The sequence below is a fragment of the Poecilia formosa genome, unplaced genomic scaffold (genome assembly GCF_000485575.1).
Source record: "Poecilia formosa unplaced genomic scaffold, Poecilia_formosa-5.1.2 Scaffold8, whole genome shotgun sequence".
Taxonomy (NCBI): Eukaryota; Metazoa; Chordata; class Actinopteri; order Cyprinodontiformes; family Poeciliidae; genus Poecilia; species Poecilia formosa.
The window spans coordinates 3,981,394-4,006,565 of NW_006799947.1; the positions used below are offsets into that span (position 1 = coordinate 3,981,394).

At 42.7% G+C, this 25,172-nt stretch overlaps 1 protein-coding gene across 7 annotated transcripts in view; it reads left to right on the forward strand.

The window, feature by feature from the left end:
• The window catches only part of meis2a (Meis homeobox 2a), a 98,292-nt gene that overhangs the window by 44,363 nt on the left and 28,757 nt on the right, over positions 1–25,172 (forward strand). For all 7 annotated transcript variants that reach the window (XM_016662747.1, XM_007576128.2, XM_007576142.2 and 4 more), the window contains exon 9: positions 17,908–17,984. In XM_016662747.1, coding sequence (XP_016518233.1) covers positions 17,908–17,984 — 77 coding nt within the window. The remainder of the gene's footprint in view (positions 1–17,907; positions 17,985–25,172) is intronic.

The window sequence follows — 25,172 nt, forward strand, 5'->3', positions numbered from 1 at the left end:
TCTTTGTGTTTATTTTTATTCTCATAGGTTTACTTATGGAAAATTAGCACCTTGCTGTTTTGTGTGTGTAAATGCAGGAGCACATGCCCATCCCTGCTACTTCTCATGTTTCCTCTCATTTCCACCCCTGCCTGTTAATTTTCATTCCTGCTGTTTGCATCTTAATGCAGGTTGTTTAATGAAGTAGCAGAGATGAGTGTTTTCGGTCGGGGACTGTTTACGACATATTCCCACTGCAAGGAGGTGATTAACCCATGTGGAAAACCACAGTGTTTGCAAAAAGGAAAATAAAATGCCCCTATGCAATAGTCCGGCATGACAACAATGCAGAAAATCAGGATATTACTCAAAGTGCTTCCTGAAATGTGATGCAATATGCATGCCTTTAAACGATGCGGTTGGAGTGGGATTGACCTCATTGAAGAGCAGGAGCGCAGCATGAGTTTGACTTACCCCTGCAGAGGTGACTGCACATGCCCTGACCACAGCAGACAACAAACGGAGCATGGCCTGCTGAAGGCAGTCAGATTTATAAACTCACTGCTCAGAACAGAGACTCTTAAGAACACACATGCGTTAAGCTAACAAGTCTTTTTTTTTTTATAGATGTACTCTGCTCCAAACCCCACTCTGGGATCATTTCCCCACTGTTGGTCCTGTTAGTTCATTTTTTAGTCAAAACACTACAACCTAACATCTATACCTCCTTGCACAAGAGTTTATACACCTGGAACTTTGGTACATTTTACCTTACAAGAATATTTTTAAAGGTTTTTCTTTTGTTTGGGTGGGGAGCACTCGTCATTGGTAGTGACAGAAAAATTATACATAATTTTCCATTTTTGACTAAAAATCACAATAATGTAATTTGCATCTGATTTTATCCCCCTCACTAAGTCAATATTCAGCATTGTTTCATATGTCATAGAGGCGGTTGCATTTTCAGGGTTTATGTGCCCTGTTCATTTTTCAGTGTTATTTTTTGCATGCCAAAAAGTTCAATTTGGAGCTATGAAAAAGTTCAAAGGCTGTTAATATTTATATTTCAATCCTGTCCATCATATCTGAGCTGATTCTATGAGAAATAATATGGAATGTGACTGCAGTAAGGGGCCTCACATGCTTTTCTTTGATGACATAGTATGCACGTATCGCATGGTGGTTTTTGATTCTGTGTTGCTTTCCCCTTTTAAACTTTTGTGGGTTATCTTACTCATAACAAAACATAGAAGAGGATTTGGGTTTCATATCTTAGAGTCAGTTCCCTTAAATTACCTCAAACCTATTCTAGGTTTCTGCCCTAAGGACTAGTCTCATTGCTCCCATGATAGATTGTGGGGCAGTGGCAGGAGCTGTTCCAGCGGTGGCTGTTGCTGTTGCTGCTGCTTTTTGCAGGGTACAATGGAGGCCAATGAGATTCTGCTGCAGGCTTCCAAGCAGCCTCAGCACCACTTTGATATTCATCTCACACCAAGAGAAGGAAAATGCAAAAGGGAAAAGGAGCAGCCGACATGGAAACAGCAAACCGGGCTAAACTGGGGAGGGAGGCAAAGAGAGACAAAAGGTTGAAGGATGGAGGCGCAGAGATGAAATCAAAAACAGGCTATGTGTTTCACTGTCTGGTTTGTCATGGGACCTTATAGCTCCACCAAATCCCTCTTCTGCTATTTTGTGCAATTTTCTCTCACCCCCCACCCCCCCTTTTTTTTTTTCCTGATTCTTCTCAAATGCATGCTTTTGTTTTACTCAGCACTCAGTCCATAGGCAGGCAGTGGGATTCCTGCACAGTAGGATCCTTATAAATGGGAGCCATGTCTCTTGTTCTTGCCCCCCTCTCCCCAACACTTCCTCACCTTTCAATTTTCCCCATTGATATATTTTCTCTCTTTCTCCCTTTGAACATATGGACTGTTTTTTTTTTGTTTTTTTTTTGTTTTTTTTTAGGTAAGAGACCAGTCCACATCAAACACTGAGGCTGAGCAGGCCAATTTGTTGCTCCTTTAGCTGCCTCTTGACCTCTACCAGGACTCTCATCGAAAAACAGACATTTATCCAGAAAACTTTAGCATTTTTGTCAGATAGTGCTTTGGCAAAGTATTCATTCTGCATTTCTTGAAAATCTTATCATTTTGCAATCTTTTTGGGGAGAAATTTATATATAATAGATTCACACAAAGCAGCACAAAGTTATTAAATGGAAGGAAACTGATGTGTGATTTTCAAAATGGTTTATAAATAAAAATCTTAAAACTATGCGAAGTATTTACAATAATTTACCTTAACTCTGATACTCTTAAATAAAATCAAGTGCAAATGAAAGGCACTCACAGGCCGCCTAATTTTCAAAACAAAATAGGAATGTGCTAGGATGCCAAAGTAAAACTCCTCAAATAATTCCAATTTGAAATTTTTGGCAATTTTTGAAAACTGATGTTTAGATATGCTTGAAATTCAATCTACCTAATCCTAATCTATTCTTCAGAGAATAGTTAATAGAGATATGCTTTTCTATATGCCCAACGCACTTTGAAGAATTTGTTTTGTAAAGATTTTGAAAAATATCAGCCGTTGTCTTCATTATTACGCTGTGCCTTGTGACTGTTCACCACATAATAATCATTCCATATATAATGTAGCTTCTGATCGTAAAGTGACAAAATGAAAAAAAATATATATATACATAGCCATGTGTTTTAGTGTCTTTTTACAATTAGAAATGTTAGCGACTTCTTGGTTTCTCTCATTCCACATTCTGCTTTGCACCATTCTAAGCCATATAAATGAGCAGCAAGGCTCTAAAGCAAAAATAGGTTTTCTATTCAGTTGGATAAAGAAAGAGGACAACCAATCAAGAATCAAAAAAAGATGGAAAAATAAATATATAAATTCAAATCTGAGCAAAGCAGGTCTTGGCTCCAGATGTGAATCTCTGAATATTGATTGTGGGGAAAGCCAGATCCCCAATATCCCCTAGGCTGCGGCAGCTGACACACAAAGCACCTCTCTAAAGCCCATAAACCAGCTTGTACAATTATTTAGATAAAGAGAGCAACAACAGCAGTGCATGCCTCCCAATGCAGAACCTCCTCCTTCTTTCTCATCCTCCTCCAACTCCTGCTCCTCCTCTTCTACTCTCTCATGCAGCATGGAGATGAAGAAATGCAGGAGAGAAGAACAAAAATGTGGGTGGGAGCATGTGTTTAATTAGCTACACATTTTTGAATCTTCCTTAATGTTCATTACTGAAACCAGGGGCAATTACAAGTTCAAAGGGGTTTAGGGCACCCGCAGCCTGCATAATCATTCACAAATTAAGCGCTACCCATTTGTCACAGCACAGTATGCGCACAGCTACACAGACGCATGCATGTTGTCAGAGTTGAGTCATAGAAAGGCTGACAGGCATCAATTTCCACACAGGCACAAATCTTGGCAACCCCAAGGCAGCAAGTTAGGCGGCTCAATCCTCTTATGGTCCAAGGCCTTGTCTTCCTCTGACAACAGCAAACACCACTAACACCTTCCTTCACCTTAGCTTGCTCTACATTATACTGTACCCTTGGATTCATCCTCTTATAAGCGTCCTGTTTGCTCTTACAATCCCCGCCGCCACCTGCTCTCTCCTGTCTCGATTCTTCAGCTTTTGTTTTCAACCACCTGCCTCCATCTTCCCCTTCGTCTGTCCCTCCCCGTCTGGCCATGTCTCGGCACCACGTGACACAGGTGTGTTTCATGTCCGTCCCCCCGGATGTGTATCTTGGTTACCTTAGGGGCAAGGTCGCACCGGCTAATCCTGTCTTCAGGTGGCTGTTTAGCACACTGAGAGGAGAGCTCACAAAACCGGAGGTGAGCTCCTGTTACAGGACTCCTTGACCAGAGGTCAGCGGCGACACTGTCGGTATACACAGAAACATGCACACACGTCTCGCCTGACTGGCACATGCATACGCACAACGCCGGAGCACATTGAGCCTGCTTATCTGTGGCAGCTGGCTCATTCTTCGTCTCCCTTCCCTTGTTCTTCTTTAGAGGACTACTGTACCACTTCGAGTTTCGTCTTTCAGCATCTTCTCCCGTTCCCGGGTCAGTCTGAGTCTTGTTCACATTAGGATTCCCTGATATGATCTCCATGAAGATTTGCTCTGGTGCCCATGCGTTGCCTGTCCAGCTCGGCACCTTTATTGTCTAAGCCGCTCTCGCACAGGGGGCACAGTCCGGTCTCTAGCGGATTGAATGGAGCCCTATCATGTGTGTGTCATCCTCGGCACAGAGGGAGAGGGAAATCATTTTTCACTGGGAGAACGACATCCATCTCTGCTGCCAAACGCTGGCTGTTTCATTAAGTAGCCCATCCAGGCAGACAGATGTGTTCACCACACAGCCATGTTTGCCTATGCAAGAGCGTGTATTAACCCACAATCCTTTGGGGGAGATTAATAGGCTACCGGCCCCTTTTCATTGATTATCTTCATGCCATTTTCCCCCTTTTTTTCCTTGGCTAGATATTAAAAACTAATGAAGCCTATTGAAAATGGGAACCACGAGTCTCTTCACGGATCATTTTAGGCTATTTGAGCTCAAACAGAGAGGAATGTCTTTAAGGCACAGTTTGAGTCGAATTAAGAAAATAAATGCAGGGAGCGGCTTTAAGGAAAAAAAAAAGAGAACTCAACTGTAAAAAAAAAGATGTGTGCTTAAGAAACGACAACTCTGCTTTGACACATGGAGCAGAGATGTGGCAGATGTTAGCAATTCCGCAACATAGCACAGCATTCCTAGTGTTCGAATCATGTCCTAATTGCTATAATGGAGGTCGTAAATAGAGCTGAAGGGATGTGTCTCCAGCAACCTGAATCAGGGCTTTGCTCAGTAGATCGGATACAAGATAGTTTGCAGAGATTTATGCAAAAAACTAAAAAATAAAATAAATTGACATTTTAATAGTTGGAAATACCTGCAATTTGTCCAAAAACCGCTGGTAATTAAATGAACAAATATGTCTCTCTCCGTCTCTTACTAAGTATAGTGCATCATTGCTTTTATTTTGAAGGTTTACAGGAAGTTGTGACTAAATTTATGTGCACTATTAATTATTTTTGACAAAGATATACATTTGTTTAACTGCTTGAGACAAAGTTTCTTAACTGGCAGTTTTGTTGAGCACCAGCAGACCATTAGTTTTAGGTAGTTTAATAAATGTGACAATCTATTAAGTTAAAATATCAAAGCAAAACATTTTGAAGACAGCAAACATCCAGCTAACAGTTAGCTAACTTAAGATTTAGACAGCTAGTAGCAGCTGGAAGAGAGAGAGGACTGCTTGTGCCATTTTGATATGCATGTAGTTGTAATGAATACATAAATGTCTTTAGAAATCCATCCCACAGTTCTACAGCCCAGACACTTTCACTGATTCTTGCTTCAATGTTTGATGGTAAATAATAATAAAAAATATATATATATTCATCAGATCAACAAATATGATGTTGAGGGAAAATTTACTTTAAAAGGAAACATTAACAGTTTGAAACTTCATCATGGGCAATGATTAAAACCAGACATTATTCCATTTCTGATATTTAAAAGCAGGCCGAGCCGACTTATGTCTTACGCATTGCTGTTTTGAGTGGTGACGGCGTTGCGGGCTTAAGAGCTTCGTGTGATATATGGGTGCATCAAACCTGTGAGAGGGAGTGAGCAAAGAGTTAAAAGCGTCCGTGTGATGGGCTCACCTCTGCACCAGGCCTGGTGAAAGGCGGCAGGGTGCTGTCAGGGAAAATGACTTCCTGAGACATTACCATCAATCACCAGACAGGTCAGGCCCCCCAATTCTGCCATGAGGACGGACAAGAGGAGAAGGGGGGATGGGGATGGAGGATTAAACTTGAGTGAGCCATGGCAGATTTTAGGGTGAACAGACTATTAACAATCTACCCCTTTCATCGTCCAACTGTGTTATGTCCTTCTCCTTCTCTTGCCTATCTGTCTCATCATACCTTTCTCAGATTCTATTTTCCATTCCCGCATAAAACGGTTACACAGGCATTCACGAATGGCCCCTGCTGATCAGAGTCCTCTCTTCAGCTCAATTGCATCATTAATTATTCCACAGGCAGTGGGCTAGAAGCAAATCTAAAGAGAGGAGGAGAAATAGAGCGGGAGCAAGAGTTAGATGATGAGATGGAGGACAGCTGTCTAACACCCCCAGTTGGTCTCTGTCTCTCTCGCTTGCTGTAAATGAAGGATGGGGAGAGGGGAGGGGCTTAGGTTACCTCAGTAAGCGGTTGTGTTACATTCCTGAGAAGGGAAGGTTGAGGGGGGGTGGTTCAGCGAGTTGTTGAAAAGACCACAGACGCTTGTCAACAGCCTCTGAGCCGGGGAGCCATCATGCCTTGCGCTAGGCCTGTAGGTCAACAACCTTCTGTTGCATCTAGACAGAAAGATTTAAGGAGAAAAACAAAACAAAATAAAAATAAAAAAAAATAAAAATCAAACTATAAATTACAAGTCACAGCTTGTCTCCATATAAGGGGTCAGCCAAAAGTCTTAAAATTCTGAGAAGCCTTCTTGTCTATATACTGCAAGTAGCAGTTGGGAATCCGAGGATTATCCTTTTTAAAAGCAATAGAAGGAAGATGGAGAGAAAACGGCAGGCACTCAAAGTCCTGTTAAAATGGCCCATTAGATTTAAGGAGTGAAAAGTTCATCAGCTTTATTAATGGGAAGGTATATAAATGAAGTATGAATTACCTGACTTTTATAGAGTGGCGCGAGTGAAACCGGAGAATCTTATGATATAATGCTTTGGTGAGCTGTTCTGAGCGCTCTGATGAGCAGGCTGGAGAGAGGAGGAGGAAGAGGAGGACGGAGCGAGCAAAGAGAGAAAGACTGAAGTGTGCTGGAGTCCCAGGAGTCCGGCGGCTGGAAGCTTGCCTGACTGTTGCTAACATGCGTGGCTGATCTGGTTTGCTTCGAGAGAAGGTTTGTGGCTTCCGGGCTTGTTCTGTGCCTGTCATTAGCTAACAATGTAAAACATCGACCTAGCAAAAAACAGGGTCAATCACATTTTATTGTTTTTGATCAGCCACATGCAAAACATATATTTTTTTTTATTTATAAACATGAGTGTGTGAAAACAAGCTTTGAGCACACGCGCACACACACACACACACACACACCATCATGCAGTCAGACACTCAAAATACACATGCTCCCCACCATCCTGTAATAAGCGGTAAGCTGAGCTAGCTGATGGTCATCCTCCCATGGGGCTGCTGGGTTGCTGCCAACTTCCTGCCTGCTTTGTCAGTGGATAAAGCGCCTAACAAACGAGAAGGCTGTAGCTAGGCAGGCCAGCCAGGTCAAAAAGGTCACCTCGGCCCCCGGGCAGGATTGAGCCTTAAACCACTACAAGCCGAGGGAAAGAGAGGATGGAAGAATGCACTTAAAGATTCAGCCTAAAAGCTGCGAAAGCCTTCTCTTCTCTATTCTACTTATGTCTTTGCAGTGTTTCATAAAGGCATTTTAACTCCTTTGACATGTTGAGGAACATTAAGAAAGGGAAAGATCCTGAGGGCATTTGTCAGTCCACACAGCTTCATGCAGCCAGATGCCCCTGGGTGTCGAGCAACGACAGAAGAAATCTCTTTGACTCAAACGCACCTAGATAAAAGGACAGCACCAAAGTCGTGCATTTCCGACCGGAGGAAAACTGTATTCAGTGACAAAGAGCAGGCACAACAGGTTGGCACAGAGTAAAGAATGATTAGGGCTTGGTTGGCTTTATGTCACTGAATGCACCTCTGATTTGCAGCAGTTATATAAGTCAGTCTTACTGAAAGGGACACAATTTGAAGTGTCTGTCTATAGTAGGCCTATAGGAACTTCTCTTACATGCATCAGGAATAGAAAAATTCAGGCATTGGAGGAGAGGGGGGAAAAAAGGCTGCCTTCCGCCCCAGCTGTCCATTCAGACGGGGAGAAAATTTGACATGGTTGACTTCAACACATTTAGCATCATTAGCAAACAGGAAGTGTCCCCTGCAGCTGTTTTTTGGCAAGGAAGGGGGGTGGGGGGGTGTTCCTGACTGCAATGTAATGGACAAATGTTACCCCCCATGTTTGGCTTTGATTTCTGACCTTAAAACAGAAATTGACATTACAAATGTCCTATGATATCTCCCAAATTGGCTTGACATTCCGAGGTTGCCCCCAGGGGTTTCTTGTTTGTCTTCTGTAAGTGGTTGTGCTCTTGTTGTTGTATCCCGAGGCTCACGATTAGAACGTACAGGCCTTTCTCTGGAGAATGCGAAGTCTTAAAGAGACAGGGGTATAGACTAGGAAGAGAGAGGGAGACAGCTAGAAGAGGTGCTGGCTGCATGCTGAAATCCTTATTCTCATGAAGATGGATAACATTGAGGAGCTGAAGCATTGAGTGGAAAGAGATATTGAAGCCGCCCAATTTTTCTATTCAAATCAAAGATCAGCACCGCTTCACTTTGAATGGTGAATTTAAACATAATCTGAAGAGCACAGCAAGGGAAGAAGATTAAGTGAGAAAGGTTGTGGTTGCTAATAAGTGCAGAGTGCTTCGTCTTACGGTTTCATCTCTGCTGTTTGCTTATGATGTGTCTCTATTGATATTGCCAAGTAATAATCTTTTGCGTGTACTGGAGCTGTTCACCACTGAGAGAGAAGTGGTTTTGATGAGTCTCAGCTCCTCTTGTTTGGAGGCCCTTCTCAACATGATAAAAGGCAGATGGATTTTTTTTCGGGTTGGGGGATCAATCTTTACTTTAAGCAGAAGAATTTAAATATTTTGGTGTCTTGTTCACTAGTGGTGGTAATGATGGAGTGATGTTGCGTGATATATAGGCGGATTGGGAATTTGTCTGCAGTAATCTGGGCACTGCTCTGGACTTTCAGGGTGAAGAAAGAGTTGAGCCAAAAAAAAGGACACCGGTCTGTTAATGTTTGCAGACCCTGACCCTATTTATGAGACATAGAGCTTGATCAAAAGAACAAGATCACAGAAACAAGCGTATGAAGTTAGCTGACTTTTTAGAGTCATTGGGATTAAATTCTGAGATAAATTAAGGAGCTCCATAATCCAAGGGAGTTTTAATTAAAGCAGTTTTTTTCCCCTCTGCATTGAAAGGAGACAGTTTGGGTAGTTTGGACATCAGATTAGGATACCAGCTGATCTATTGAGGGTTTTCAGGCATGTCCCAGTAGAGAAATACCCAGAGTTTACTAGATGGACTATATTACCTTTCTGGCCTGGGAACACCTAGGGATCCCCCAGAATGAATGACATGCAATGGATAATGTTTGTTAGATACTTTTTCTGATACACTCTGTCAGAAAGGTTTAGGTTACGAGTGCTTATTATCTGTGCTTTCCCAATATTGCTTGAACACTTTGGTCTAACTGCATAGAGTCCTCTCTTTTTTACTTCTTATCCAAGGAGTGCTGTGGTATCAAAAGTAAAAATCTTGAATCAGAGACTTATTAAAGTTTAATTTTTGGGTTTATGAGTGGCAACAATAACAAGTGCTGTAGATATTGTTCCATATGGGAAAAACGGGGGTGGGACCTCTGCTCTGATGGGCCCACCAGGACACTAATGATCTGCTTATGGCTCTTAAAAGTACCTCACAAAGGCGGGACACCAATTACTTCTCACTTGCAACAAGCAACATCACAGAGGACCAAAGAACGGGGGAGTGATTTTAGAGAATTAGAGAAAAGTGCCAACAACTTAAAAGTAGTGAGTGGGGCTGTGTGCTCACATCAGACAAGCCGGAGAGGAAAGAGCAGAACAGAGCTGGGTGCCCCTGAGCAGGCAGTTACCACAACAAAGACTGCAGACTGGTCTGAAAAAGCAGGCCAAATTCCTGCCCTCTAGGACCTGGCTTAAAGGTTGGGTGAAAACTTTGAAATATGTGAATGAGATGAGCTGAGCAGAGGTGGAAAAAAAAATGTGGTGTGGAGAAAGCACGAAACGAAAGAATAGGGTTTTGACACCAACTAAGTTGTGCTCAAAGGATGGATAAGAGATCCTGGAGGATCTGCTCTGGATTGTGTTGATGGCATTTTACTTCATGGAAGTAGAAAAGACGACATCGACCTGCAAGTCTGACGTCCTACAACATCTTCACAGGATGTACGCAGCTCATAAATACAAGCATGACAGATGTATTGGGAACTTCACTTTGTATTTGTGAATTTTCAGACTTCAATCCATATAATGAATCAGATTTTAACAGTCTTATTTTTCATTGATCCAAGGGATGTTTTCCTACTCTATTATACATGATATTGCTTGACAAAATCCCCCTTAAACATCTTTTTCTGTTTGTTGGTCAATTGCTATGTCTGGAGGTGCATTGGGATTTTGTGGGAGTGATTGCTATTTAGCCTCATGGAGATTGGTACAATCAGATGCCTATATCTTTACACCCTCCGGGGCTTCTTCCTCACCCTCTCTCCATTCAGCCCTCCCTCCACCTCTCTCCTCTTCTCTCACTTTACTTTTGCTGTAGCTTGGCAAGCGAGCAGGCCAGTTATGGCATAGAGCCTCTCTACAACCTTGCACTGTCTCCAGTGAACATAAATTAATGGTGTAGAGCAAACAGGCTGCTGGCTGGGATCCAGGAGCTGGCTTTAGGAGCCCAGCCAGCGATTGTTGTGGGGGGCGGGGGGGATGAGGGGGTGTAGCTGTGGTAGCAACAGTGGGAGTAGTACTGATGCGCTGCCAAGCAGCCTACCAGCCAGCCAGCCAGAGAGGTAGACAGACAGACTAGGGGCCTTTTCCCTCTGCATCAGATGCTGTAAGCCCCACTTATTCACATTCTATTTGCAATCATCACTGTTTTACTGTCGAAGGGAGTCCACAGAGAGTGCTTATTGAGTGTGGACGCTTCGGAGTTTGGAGTGGGAGAGACAGAAGCATAGTGGTATGTTCTGAATGCAGATTGTATGAGGTGCAGATGTAAATGTAGTTTCATTTGCTGTTATCTGAGGTTGGCATGCAGTGCGTGCGGTTTGTTGTTTGGCATCATGTGAGTTCTGTTTATAAGTAGTCTGGATCTCTTGGAGTGTGTGTGCACGCACGCGCGTGTGTGCGTGTGTGTGCGTGTGTGTGTGTAATCAAGAGGGCAGGCAGCAGGGTTGAGTCATTGAGTCATGCGGCATTCTTGCCCCATTTCTGACTGTTGTCAGGAAGCAATGCAGTTCCTAGAGAAATAAAACAAACGCCCTGTGATATGTCCCACCTCTACCTACAAAAATGTGCAGAAGAAGGGGAAGAAAGCGAAAAATACAGTATGATACAAAATATATATGACACTAAAAGGACATTGTTTCTACTTTTTCTCATATGCTGTCATAAAGTGGGCTGCAAAAGTATCAATGCCCTTTTAACGTCTTTACCTCAGATTCTTCGGGGGGGGGGGTTCTATTTCTTTTTTTTTTATTTTTCTGGGAGTGAGAATTGTGAAGTGGAAGAAAAGTTATACAGTACATTGTTTTTAGTTTTATCTTAAATCGTAAAATAAAAATCTGGGGTGCACTTGTGTGCTCTCCCCTCACTACTCTGACTCCCTGTAACAAAATCCAGTAACCTCGCCAGCCTTTAGAAGTCACCTGCATCGACCTAAAGACACCATCCCCACAGTGAAACATGGTGGTGGCAGCATCATGCTGGTGGGATACTTTTCTTCATCAGGGTCAGGGCAACTGATCAGAGGTGACAGGAACATTGACAGAGAGAGGTAAATGCAGAGTAATCCTGGAAGAAAAAACTGTTACAAGCTGTAAGTGACTTGAGACTAGAACGGAGGTTCACCTTCCAGAAGAAAAGTCTCGCTAAACATACAGCCAGTGTTATTTTCATGTGAGAACCTGAGCCAGGACTTAAAAATTGTTGTCCACAGATGCACTCAATCGTCCTGGAGAGCCAATGGCCGGTGATTTCCTCACTATTTTGCAGAGAAAAAATGGGCCAAACAAACTCATTCTCCTCCTATCATAACAAGTGCAGGTGGGCTGAGTGCAGGGTAAATGCTCTGCACTGTGCTGTGGATTGTTTTTGATTTGAAAACTTATGCTAAATTTATTTGACGTATCTGTTTGATCTTTCATTAATGCTGGTATGTATTCCATCTCGTTGTCATTTGTCAAAGAATCCCATCCTAATGTTATTAACTATGACAACTTCATATTTAAAATATGCCAATCTTAGTCCTGCTCCATGCAGAATCCATATTAAAATGTCATTCCTTCATTTGTTCCTGACAGGGAATATTATTATCATCCCCCAGTCACTTTGATTAAAAACAAATATGATTCCAATCAAAGTTTGAATGCAATATTTCTCCAGAACCTGACACAATAAGTCACAATAGAACTGCTCAATGGTTAACAACACAAAGAAAATAACCTGGTAAAATTGTATTTTGCACGTTTATTTTCCAAAATAAACAAACAATTCAACTAAGTAAAAGATAAAAGCAGATGATCTGAAATCGCTATCCAGCAGACAGCGTGACTGGGATCTAATCACAGAAGTCATCCTGAGCAAATCCTTTGTGTTGCCATGGCACTGGGGGTAAACAGCCAATGGCCTGTGATTTCCTGGGAGTCATTAGCATGGAATAGGTTTGCAAGCCACCGCAACCTTTTGACCTGGCTCCATAACTCATGTCACACACTGATGATGTAATTAATCAATGGAGGTCCACCGGCGGCTCCTGTGAGGGGGGCTGCATGATCAGTGGGTGGAGTGGAGGCATCAGAGCTGGGGAAGTGGTGGGGGTTGCACGGAGCAGTTGGGATAATGATCGGGCTGTGGGATTTGATGACGGCTGCAAATAGGTGTCAGGAGAGTACAAAAGTGATATATGGCAAACTGGGTGTTGAATGAGTAGATGGGAGTCAGCGTGGGCGAAAGGTGTGCTCTGAAGTAAGAGTGGTCCAGCAGTACATGTGGTTATTATATGTGGTGTGTGTTAAAATGCCAAGCTGGGCTCAGGGGGGGTTTAAGGACCATACCCAGCAGATGATAGAGCTACCTCCGCTTGTAATGTTCAGAAACCAATGGGGCTATTACTTCCAGGCTTATCAGAGAGCAGGGAGCACATCAGACCCTGCAATTTAGCCAGCAGTCAGTCACACATACAAATATGCAGACATAGCCCGATGCTCTGATGAATGGCGGAGTGCGATCTGCCTGTGCAGGCTGTCAGAACAAGGCTACGTGTCTTAAAATAGATCGCACCGCATGTCTTCTTCTCTTAAATACATTTCTATATAATTAACAGAGTGGTTTTAGCTTAACACTTGCGCCGAGACAAATTGAAATTGACCGAAATCATTTGCAGGCGGTTTTTACGTCTTGCTGTAAAACCTTGTAAGGATATTGGCTTTGGTGTTTTTAACGGAACATATCGAATGGATCCGAAGCTGTTTGGGAGGTTATCAATACTCTTCCTGTTCTCCCAGCGTGTTTGTGTTTCGGTCATTAAATAGTCATGTCACAGAGTCTCCAGAGAGTTGAAAAGATTTCCAGAAGAGAACACATTAGGGGTGACTACTTCCTTTTCCAACTCTGAGAAGATTTTTTTTTTTGTGTGTGTGCTTATTGGCTGATTACCAATTACCAGATTTACTTACTATTACCAATAACAGATTAGTTTGAGACCTAAATAGTAATTTCTCATATTTTTACAGCGGTCTAGCCTGCTGTGTCAAATTGTCTGAGTAATTGGTCTTGAATCATTAAATATGTTTGTGTATAAGCATCACTGGAAAGATGAACTCTTCAGGATGCAGATAAAACTAATTTCTTTAGTTGTGTGTGACTGCAAAGGTGCTTTGGATAAGCATTTATACCACATTAAACCTTTTTCCTATTTCTTCAGGTTATGCACATAAAATAATACATTTTATTGGGATTTTATGTGTTTGACCTGCAAAGTCAATCAATGAATAAATACGTTTATTGTCTTGTATTTATTCAACTCCATCAACACTTTGTAAAACTATCTTTGGCTATAATTGCAGCTACAAATTGTCTTTACCATATTTACACAACTACACCCTGAAACTTTCGGCCAATTCATCTTCGCAAAGTCAGGATCACTCAGAGAGATTGGAGAATATTCATTTTTAAGTTTCAGCAGTTATACTTGTGATATACATGTATATGCTTTGGCTATATAAACCATTTCACTTTAGCTCTGACGAAATGTTCAGGGTCACTGAACTGCTGGAAGGTGAACCTCCACTCCAGTCTCGACTATTTAGCGAGCAGATTTGTTTTTTTTTTTGTTTTGTTTTTTTCACGGGATTCCTCTGGGTTTTGCTCCGTTCATTTCCTCATCAACTCATATTAGATTTTTGACCCTGTTGATGAAAAGAATCCCCCGACCCCATCAAGATGTTGTTGAAGTATCTTCCACTTCACAATTGTGCATTTCTTGGGTTTGTCTGCGTCAGAAAATCCCACTGAAATACATCATGGTTTGTGGTTGTACCGTGAAAACCTGCTACAAAGGTTTAAGGGGTGTGAATGCTTTTACAAGGCACTGTGCCTCTTGTGCAAGTGTGGAAGTGCATCTGTGAAAACATCTTGCAGGATTGCAAGGAGAGGAAGGAAGATCACAGAGAGCTGGAGAAGGAACGGGTTAAAGGGTGAGAGCTGGAAGAGGCATGAGCTGGACAAAATAGGATTTTTTCTTTTACTGTCGTGTCTATGCGGTCAGAGTAAATCTCCTTACTCAGGGGTTTTGTGTGCAAGGGGGCTTTAACGTCCCCACTCTCCTTGATGAGACATCTTTCTTGTTTGTTCAAACCATTCATTACGTGGAGGCTGCTGGACGAGCTGTGCCGCTGGCCGGCGTATTTATCACCAGGCTAGAGCGCGCTTTGGCTGACAGTAGGCGATTGATGACCAGGTCTGGGCCTGAGAGGCTGAGGAAGCCTTAATACAATGTAAATGACCCACTCCCATTTCCAATCTAGGCTAAACCCGAACCCCATCCCTGCCAAGGTATCTTTACCCAAGAATCCGCCTGCGGTTGTTTCTGTGCACATGTGCATGTATGTGTCTGTGCTTGCTCTGTTACATGTGCAAGAGGATTCAGATGAACACAATGGAAGCATAGAAGTTTTAGGGGTGTGGGAAAACAGGCTGCACTCCTGAATCACGCTGCTGTGGAGAGGATGTGCACAAATAAGGCAAACATGCAGATGCATAGACGTCTATTTTCTCTATGCACCAATGCATCTTCTCTTTATGCACACTTTCATTTGCGCACACACACGCACACACGCATACACACATACGCACAATAACCCTATCATTGCTAGCCAAGGAAATGTCAGCACCTGGCAATCAAAAATTGCATTTCTATGCAAGCATTATCATTGTCCCTTAGTTAATGATTTTAGCATATTAAAAGGGTCTGTGTACATAAGTACAAATCAGATTAATCCTCCTCTGCGGCTGGGACTCATTATTTGTCCAATCTGAGTCTTGTTTGGTATTAATTGTGCACATTCCTTGAACCATATTTTTAATCTATCCTTTAATTAAAACATTGAAACAGGCAGGGCTACCTGAAAAAAATGAAATCCTCCTCCGCACCGATATGAACTCACACTTACATCAATTATTTCCACAGTAAATGAGAAAATGCTTCTTGAGCAACTGTTATCACGTCGCGTTAAAATTGGATTCAATTAGCACAAGCCAGTAGAGCATCACCAGCTGTAGAGTTTGCTCTCTTGATGAGCTCAAGAGCTGAAATGACGAGGCCAAAGTTTTGATGATTGGAGGTTGGGTTTTTTTTTGTTTTGTTTTTTTCTTTTTTTGCCGGAAAAAAGGGGAACGTGTGTCAGTGACGCCTGAAACCATCTGAAAATAGAGAGGGATTTAAACGTCACCTTTTCAAAGAGAATTTTTCTTTGTTTTGATTTGCAGGTGTCATGCCTGTGAAGGTTTTTATGCGCCTGTGTGTATTTCTGTTTGCACACGCTTTCTGTGTGCGCATGCACACGGGCTGAATGAAACACATAGTGTCTCATTTGTTTCGTTTGCGTGCGCCCCGACTCTTAATCTGGCCCTTAAAGACATCTGTCACCAGCGATCACTGTTGTTTTGTCATGCTTCATAGCAGGCCCAGAGGGAGCGAGGCAGCCCAAGGTCTGCCATTTATATCAACCAATGTTTTTTAGATTGGACCTGACACAAATAGTTTCATTGCAGCCCTTGTCGGAGATTTCCATTTTCAGGTAAAAAATCCTGGCAGAGCTGTAGAGGAGATTTCACAGTATTCAGTTCCTTTGGCATTAGCCCCTATTCAGCTGCTCTCGGTGAAAAAGCCACCGCCAGGATACATGTCAGACATTCAAGGAAAGATAAATGTATTTGCTGCAAATCTGCTCCCACTCATTTTGTTGCCTGGTATTATGAAAGGATTCTCAGACACTACAATATCTGCGTTGGGCCAGCTGCAGTCTTGTCAGCCTGCGTATATGTCTCTAAGTGTCTTCTTTAGCTCTGTGTGCAACACATACGTTTAGCATACACACTATATATGTTGAAGTTTTCCTATTTTGTCTGTGTGGGCAGCTTGGGGATTTTTAAAACGGGGTTATCATAACTGACAGTTTTGACAAACTTGTTTGACCAGCTTTGACTGGTTTAACACAGAATTTTGAGCGTGATTGTGTGCGAGAGTGGGTGAAAGCATGCATCCTGAATGTCCATACCGCGTGAGGGAGTGGCAGGGTTGGGTGGAGGTCACAAGTAGGTGCAGTCTTAGATTACACAATGCAACAAACACAGGAGCATATTGCATGCGTGCAACAATGTGCAGCAGCATGCAATATAACTCACGCAGCCCTTTAACTCTTCCAGATTTTGCCGTGTCATAAGCACAAACCTCACATTTTAGATTGAGGGTTTTATGTAATGAATCAACGTAAAGAATTGCATGCATTGAGAGACGGCATTGACAGCGTCATGGTTTTGAAGTACAAAAACAAACCTTTTTGAATACATCGTTACCATCTAACCAGTTCTTCTTTGCAAACAATTTTAAGTTCCTTCACTTTAGATGAGATACATATCTGGATATCAATCTTTAAATTTTACCATAGATTATTTATTGCTCTGGACTTTGACTGAGCCATTCTAGCACATGCATATGCATTGATCCCAACAATCGTTTTGCAGCCCTCGCTGTATGTTTATGGTAGTTGTCCTACTGGAAGGAAAACATTCAAGGGTTTTAGAGCCTGAATTAAACTAAAGTCACCCAAACATCTACTTTGACCAGCAGATGTCCCTACTCAAGGAAGTCACCCCTACAGTATGATGCTTGCACCACCATGTTTCACTATGAGGGATGGTCTCCTTAGGCTGATGTCCACACAGTCTTTTGCTTATAAGCCAAAATGTTTAGCTTTGTCTCAAAAGGCAAACTGAATTTCTTATAACTTTGTTCTGTTCACGTTCCCATGAAGGCCTTCGTGGAATCGTTGTTATCCTATGAGGTGTGGATCTCTGCAGCTCCTCCAAAGTAATAATGGGTATCCTGGTTTCCTGCTTCTCTGATTAACCAGGAAACCTAATCAGGCCGTTAATTTAGGTGGAGAATGAAGACTTCTTAGACTTGCACTTCTGCCATATCCTCCCCATTTTCGTTTTACTTAGTTGTTTATGCTCTTCTTTAATTTGGTCTCTCGCATAAAAGCGATAATACATTCAGGTTTGTGGCTGAATATGTTGAAAACAAGTATGTTCATGTGTTCATTTCCTAGAAATGTCCATGCTCCTGTTAATCTTTATGTCAAAGTGGCTCATGTTTGTGTTTTGCCCCTGTCTGCTTCCTCCTGCAGCATCCATACCCCTCTGAAGAGCAGAAGAAGCAGCTAGCCCAAGACACAGGCCTCACCATCTTACAAGTAAACAACTGGTGAGTTAAGATTTCCGCCTTCCCTATCTCCGCCAACAGCATCGCTCTGCCTTTCATTCTCAAAAGCCTTTTGCCTCCACGTCTACCCACCAGCCATGACGGCTAATACTCCTAAAGTGTGAAAACCGTTTATGTACATCCCTCCCCGTCATCCATAGACACACACACACGCTCACAAACAGTGACAACCTTTGTGGCACTATTATGTTTGTGCTACGGGGATGTGCCAGTGTTATCGGTACAGTGTTCTGCAGCTGAGTCTGTGATCTTTGCGGGTTTGATGCATGTATATATATATATATATATATATATATATATATATATATATATATATATATATATATATATATATATATATAGTTGGATATATTGAAAGAAGCAGACAGAGATTGTAAGCCATCCCTACAGCAGCTCTCATGTCTACCGCACCCCTTTATCCACAAAAAAAAAAAAAAAAAAATGATTCCAAGCACTGCCACGAATGCCCCACAACAAGCAAAACTGGCTTCCACCCCCTCCCCGTTTTACATGAGCTATACGGTGGATTAAGGTTTTGGTGGCCTGGCCAGCAGGGTCTTTGTAGATGGCTTAGCACATAACTGGGGGTGGTGGATTAAATAAAATGATCACAGAAGCAAAGAAATGATACAGGAATTACTTATCAAAATACTAGCCCAGGTTTTATCTGCGGCTTAATTTGGTTCAGTACATTCTCAGGCTGATGTTCAGATTAATTGAACTGACAGCCTCCTTTCAAAATTCCAGGAAGGTATTTGCACGGATTTCAGGTCTTACACAAACTTAATTATATGGAACCCCATTTTATCATTCTAATTCCATGTAGTGGGGGTTCTATTTACAAATGACAAGTCTGTGCCTTTTATTCACAGCTTTCCTTAATATATTTATCAAAGCGGGTTCATTTACAAAGTGCTCTATCTGTTGGATACAGGCAGGCCGACATTAACGAAGCTTTTAGGTTTATCAGCCTCGCAGCCCTGACAAGCCACCCGAGGGTCAATTGATTTTTTGGTTCTGTGATTCATTTTTTTTTCCTCCTCATTTTTACCGGATCACAATGAGAAACATGCCTGCAGAATTAGCCGGGTTTGTCAGCCTTATCTATCAGCCCCCCTCCCCTCCTCCCCCTCCCTCCTCCCCCAACGCCTCCCTTCCTCTTACCCCGCCACCGAACCTCCACCCTCCCCACCCTAAAATGGCTCTGTCTCTTTCACACACCCTTTTGCTTTATTCCCTTGTAGCCAGGGGAAGTCAAGCTACTTAAATTGGCCACAGGAACCGTTGTTATCAGACTTTAATGCACCCTACAGTGTGGATAGCATTTCAATTACACCAGTAACCAAAGATTAGACCCCGCTTGCCTGTTTCATGCCTCATGCCACGTCGTGCACCTTACCTACAGGAGCAGAAAATTGAGTTGCCTTGCCTATGTCATGGTGATTAATGCGGAAATACTCAGCTAAACTGGGAGGAGAGAGACAGAGTAACAGATTGAGGCATAGACAGATGTAAGCAGAGTCCCTGACTTATCTTTAGTCGTGAAATTTAAGCATCAGATTCGTTTTACCCGAGCACAATTTTTTTGAAGCCTTGCGAAAGTATTCATGCTTTTTTTTATTTTCTTCTAACTTTGTCACATTTTGTCCACAAACTTTGAAACAAGACCATTAGGTTAATCTGATGAAGAGGAATATATCTTCTATTGGGGTTTTCTGTCATACATTAACACACACGCTAGAATTAAATTGTGAAGTTTAAGGAGCCTATAATATGATTTATAAGTAAAACTCTCAAAATTTAGTTATGCTTGGGTAGAATAGGTTGGAGAATCACCTTTTGTTGCAATAACAGTTGGATGTGTTTTTCAGGCACGTGTTCACCAGCATAGCACGTATAGAGTGTATTCTTTTTTTTGCAAAATATCTGAAACTCAGTCAGACTGTGGAGAGCTTCTGTAAACACATATGGATTAAAGTCTGGACTGTGATATGGTCAGTCTACCAGGTGAGGATGCGTTGATCCCAACCATTCTGCTGTAGCTCCTGCTGTATGTTTAGGGCTTTTGTCCTGCTGAAAGGAGAGTCTCCACCTCAGTGTCGCAGTTTTATTCATAAAAAAAAACATGAAGGTCGTGCTATTATTTTTCTGTCCACTTCAAATGTATGCACTACTTATTTTTGATCTATCACATAAAATCCCAGTAAAACAGAAGGAAGTCTGTGGTTGTAATGTGGCAAAAAGTGAACATATTTAAAGGGCACAGAGGGTTTTGCAAGGTACTCCATGTTTATGTGCATATGCATCAATGTCAAATTATCTACACATTGTCATGTGGAGTTGAAAAATGACAATAGCTGCATGAATAAACGTTCACATGGAGTAAAATTTTCAATAAGACACTAAAGAGGAGAGGAATATTGTACTGCGAGGCCATCAGTGGTTTACTCTGAGTTTGGTCAGCACAGGATGCTTCCACATTAAAGGGACGTGTTACAGGGAAGGAGAGGCGAGCGGATGACGTTTTACATATCTCACTTTCCATGCCAGTAATTTACATTGTTCTGTGCTGATTTATTTCTGGTTCTACCCGGCCCTTATACGGCCCATATGGGGATCACTTGAAGCATTTCTGTGTTATAAAAAGAGAAGATAAAAAAGAGAGAGAAAAAAAGCAGCTTTCCAAATTCCTGGCTGGCCCTCACATTGTTCTGTAGTTCCCTTTGATGCATGGCTGCTGCGACGTTACCGGCCAAAGAGGGGCCAAGGGAGACAGAGACAGACGAAGGGAGAGATAGGAGGAGAGGATGAGTGGGGGGGGCGGTGGATGGGAGGGGATGGCCGCCGTCTTCGGTTACCAGAGCTTTCCCTTGGGGAAAGGATGTGCTGAATCAGGGCTTTGTCCTCCGGCACAATCGCAGCCCGGTGAGGGCACAACGGTGCTCTGTGTGATAGTCAATGGACAGTGCATCTCGCTCTTTTCCCAACTTTTGCCTCGTCAAACCTCCCCACACCGGTACCCTCCCTCCCTGTGCGCTAACCTGCCGCTCACCTGTATACACGGAAAACAAAACCCAGATGGTTTGAAGTCTTTTGTGTTAGCGCCGCCGACACGCTCCACCTGCTTCAGTATCTAGTGCATATCATTAGCTAACAGCCTCACCTGCTTGTAGCCCACACCCCATTAGCTGTTCAACGTTAATAAAGAGCAAAGGAAGAGGTTAAAGTCCACAATTGTGCCTCGCTGGTGCTGAGCAGATGAGGAGGAGGGCTCAATTGTTCTGCTGATAGTTCCAAAAGTGTGTTTGTGTTTGTGCAGGCGATGCACATTACAGCAGGAAGCATTTGCACATGCACATGTGTCTGTACCCCATTAGTTAACCATAAAGTAGTGTTTTTGTTTTGTTTTGTTTTGTTTTTCTTGCCGTTTTGCACCCAAGACAGATTGGAGGCGTGGTCTGGAAAAGGTGAGGGCCGTGTCTCACACTGCATTGGCGTCTGCACGCTGAAACATTTACCGTTTACAGTATCTAGCCGCGTATTTGCCTGTCTCAGCAGCTCCTGGTGTCCTGCTATCAGTCTGTGCTAAATGGAGCCTGACTGAATCCTTTCATGTCACAGTGTCAGACCCAGGAAGATGGGCCCTCACTCACTTCCATAAACCCACACGGCTGACTATCCCACCATTATTTACCTCTGCAGCAATGCCGATGCACGGCAGCACACACATTTTGGGGAGAGTAAAAGGGGGGTGGGGGGGTTCATGAGTCTGGGAAATGACGGTGATGACAGATGACTGAGAGAAACAACATCTTAAAAAAAGGGAAGGAAATCATCCTTTCCTTATTCCCTCATCTCACAGGCAGTCATTTCTGTGGCAGAGGGAGAGGCAGAGCAAGTCAGAGAACGAATATGTCACTTCTTGGCATCTGTGATGACTGACTGCTGTGCCACTGGAGCACTAATAACAATAAAGAGGGCAGTAAGCCACACACTATTTTTACTTCTCTGCCTCCTCTCCACAGCCAAGGGGCAGGCTACATGCACAGACAGAAGCACACACACACACACACACACACACACACACACACACATACACGCACCCATACGTGCATACGTGCACTGGGGAGAGGCTCTAATTAGCGGCAGAAAGCAATACAATGAGTGAGTTATTAAGACATAGGGGCGGATCGCAGCCAACCTTTGGCCCTTGTCAGAGCACAGGTCACATGATAAGGGAAGGATATCCGCCAGACGACGGCGCCAAGCAGCCTGTGCCCATTGAGAAGATGAAATAGGCTAAACCTCTGCAGCCACTCAGGGCAAGGCATGGTGCACTGATTGTTTTCTTCAATGAAACAAAGAAAACTATGATCAGCAAGGTGCTGAGAGAAAAGAAGAAAACTATGGCATAAATATTGACTGGAAATCATGAGGGATGTCCTCCAATACTTTAGTGGTTCAGATATCAACAAGTGTGGGCGCTTTAGATCCTGAAAACGGTAAAATCTTTATTGCTGTGAATGTTAAACAAATAATGTTGTGAATACATTTAAAACATACAGTGCTTTTCTCTGGAGCAGTTTGCTAAAGTGCTAGGTCAGGGTAATACTAACCTATTGTCTCTGTTTATTTACATTTGGTTCCAGGTAATAATGTGTGGAGAATATGTAGAGAATATTTCATGCTTTTTTTAAAAAATATATTTCTGTTAAATTGTAAAATTTTTGTTTCAGCTCCTCTCAGCTCTTTTATCTTAAGCTGCTGTCTGGGGAATATCTGAGCACAACCCATGGGTCTGGAGCTGCAGCACCCAATGCAATCTCTTTTTCAGTGTGAATGAATGTTACTGTCAAGGGTGAAAAACACCAAGATTGTGAGTCAAAATCCAGATGTATTAGATTAGCTGAATATGCAGAGCCTATAAAAGACCTTTCTTTTCAAGTCACATTGAAATAGGGTGTGAATATTAGAAGCTATCGGTGCCCCATATGGCTGCATGATTCAGCTGTATAGCTGGTTGAGTGAATTTTGGACATTCCTAAAAAAATAAAAATAAATTAAAAAAAAATCTATTTATTGCAGCCCAATCAATTTGCTTTCAGACATTAATCTATTTATGTCAAATCTTCATTTGTCTCATATTGTGCACAAACAAACTGCTCTAATATCTCTGAACTCTTTCATTTTCCTTACAGCAGGGCTCCATCACTATTCAGATCTTTCCTTCTTTTTTTCCTCCCGCTTGAACAACCGAGGACCCTCCTAGAGTTTTTTGGTTTGTATCTGCAGGGGTTCAGAGCTTTGTTAAGGTTCACGAGCAAAACTTTTAATGATAAAACACATTTGTTAGGAGTATGTGAGAACAACATAGAAAAAGAAAGCGCTTTCCTCCAAGGGAAAAGTATTTTCCACTCCCATTTAATGCCCAACGAGACACTTAAAAACACTTGCTTTTATGATTTTTTTATGATTTTTTATGATTCTCTGGTTTGGCAGAAAAATGCACTATGAAATGCAAAATAACAATAACTAATATTTTCCAAATGTAACAAAGTTGTGAAACTGGCCTAGCTGCCTTTTTCCACATTCTTTATAAGTATTTAAGTCTTATGAATCACACACTCACAGGCTTTTGAGGTCCTCCACCCCCCTCTTCGCTCTCTTCATGTCTGTCTTAGATTTCCATCATTTTTTTTTCTTTTTTTTTTTCTGCCACTGTGGCAGTGGCCAGTCGAAGGAAGTTGCTGGTTATCTATCTAACTTTGACCCAGATGAAAATGTCATGCCTTTTTTTGGCAGCAATCAGGGACTCTCAAAAGCAGCCATCTCATACCCCAGACTTTCTAAATATACAGTCGGAGTGTGGAGAGGTTGCAGCTCTGCATGTGTGTGTGTGTGTGTGTGTGTTTGTGTGCTGCACTGTGGTGCTACAGTGAGTGTATATGTGCATCTAACTAAAAGGAGAGACTATCAGGACGCTGCCAACATAGGCATCATGATCCCTCTCATTTAGGGACCACTAATTGGCAGTTAATTAGCAGAATTGACTCTGTTGTCAGATCCCAAGTGCAAGCCCCCCTACTAACACCCTCAGCCCACTAAGTTCATTTGATCTGGCTGCCTCCTTGATGCCATAATAATAATCCCATTTTATCAGTTTTGGATGAAGAAACTCGTTTGGAAAAACATATTCTCATTATTGGCACCGGCGGTACAGCGCAGACTCCCCGTCGTAGCGGGTTTCATTTTGATTTCCACTCTGTTCTGGGCTTGTCACAGATCCAAATAGCTGCTCGCAGCAGAATCCAGACACATGCTTTACTCACAGGGTAAGCCATGGGAGCATTAAACAGCTGATGCTAATGTGTGCCACCGTGTTTATGTCTGCTCCAAGTGTACAAGCATGTGTTGCGTGTGAGTGCGGGAGCCCTGTTGAAAATTTTCGGTGTAATTAACAGGGCCCACTCCCCTTTATCGGGCACCGGGGGCACATTGGGTCAGAGCGCAGCTTGGACACCCACCGAGGTTGCGAGGCGAGCCCGGTGCCCACCTCTCTGTGTGCGCATGATTATGAAAAACAGGTGGTGGATTTAATAACGCTGGCAATGTCGGGCGATCATGCACAAAGAAGCGAAAGAAAAAATGAATGCCTTTTTACTTGTTTTCCCATTACATAGACTCTCCAAGGCTGTGGAATTCTCCCAGCTAAGACGGCATGCAAGCAGAACGAAGCCAGACGAGGCAAGACAGAGAGAGACAGAGAGAGAGAGAGAGAGAGAGAGAGAGAGAGAGAGGCAGAGCACTATAAGAGACATTACAGAGAAAGCAGTAGAGAGAGAGGGAGATGGAGAGAGATGGGAGGAGGGAGGTCTTTGTACTTCTCTGCTCCTTTTGGCTCTTTTATTCCTCAATGGCTTGGTTTTTATTGGTGGGTCGTTTAATAACAAAGGCTCCACGTTTGAAATGAAGTCGGGGGTTCCGTTTGGGGGGGGGGGCCCCCTTTTTTTTTTTTTTTTTTTTTGCACGCGTTACAAATGAAATAAATTAACCTACTTTCCTTCCTTGTATTCTCTTTGAATCCTCCCTCTCCCACACTCTCGCCCTCTTGCTCTCTTTGCTCTCTCTAGTGTATTCTCTCAATCTTTCTCCGGTTCTCACCCCTGGTTC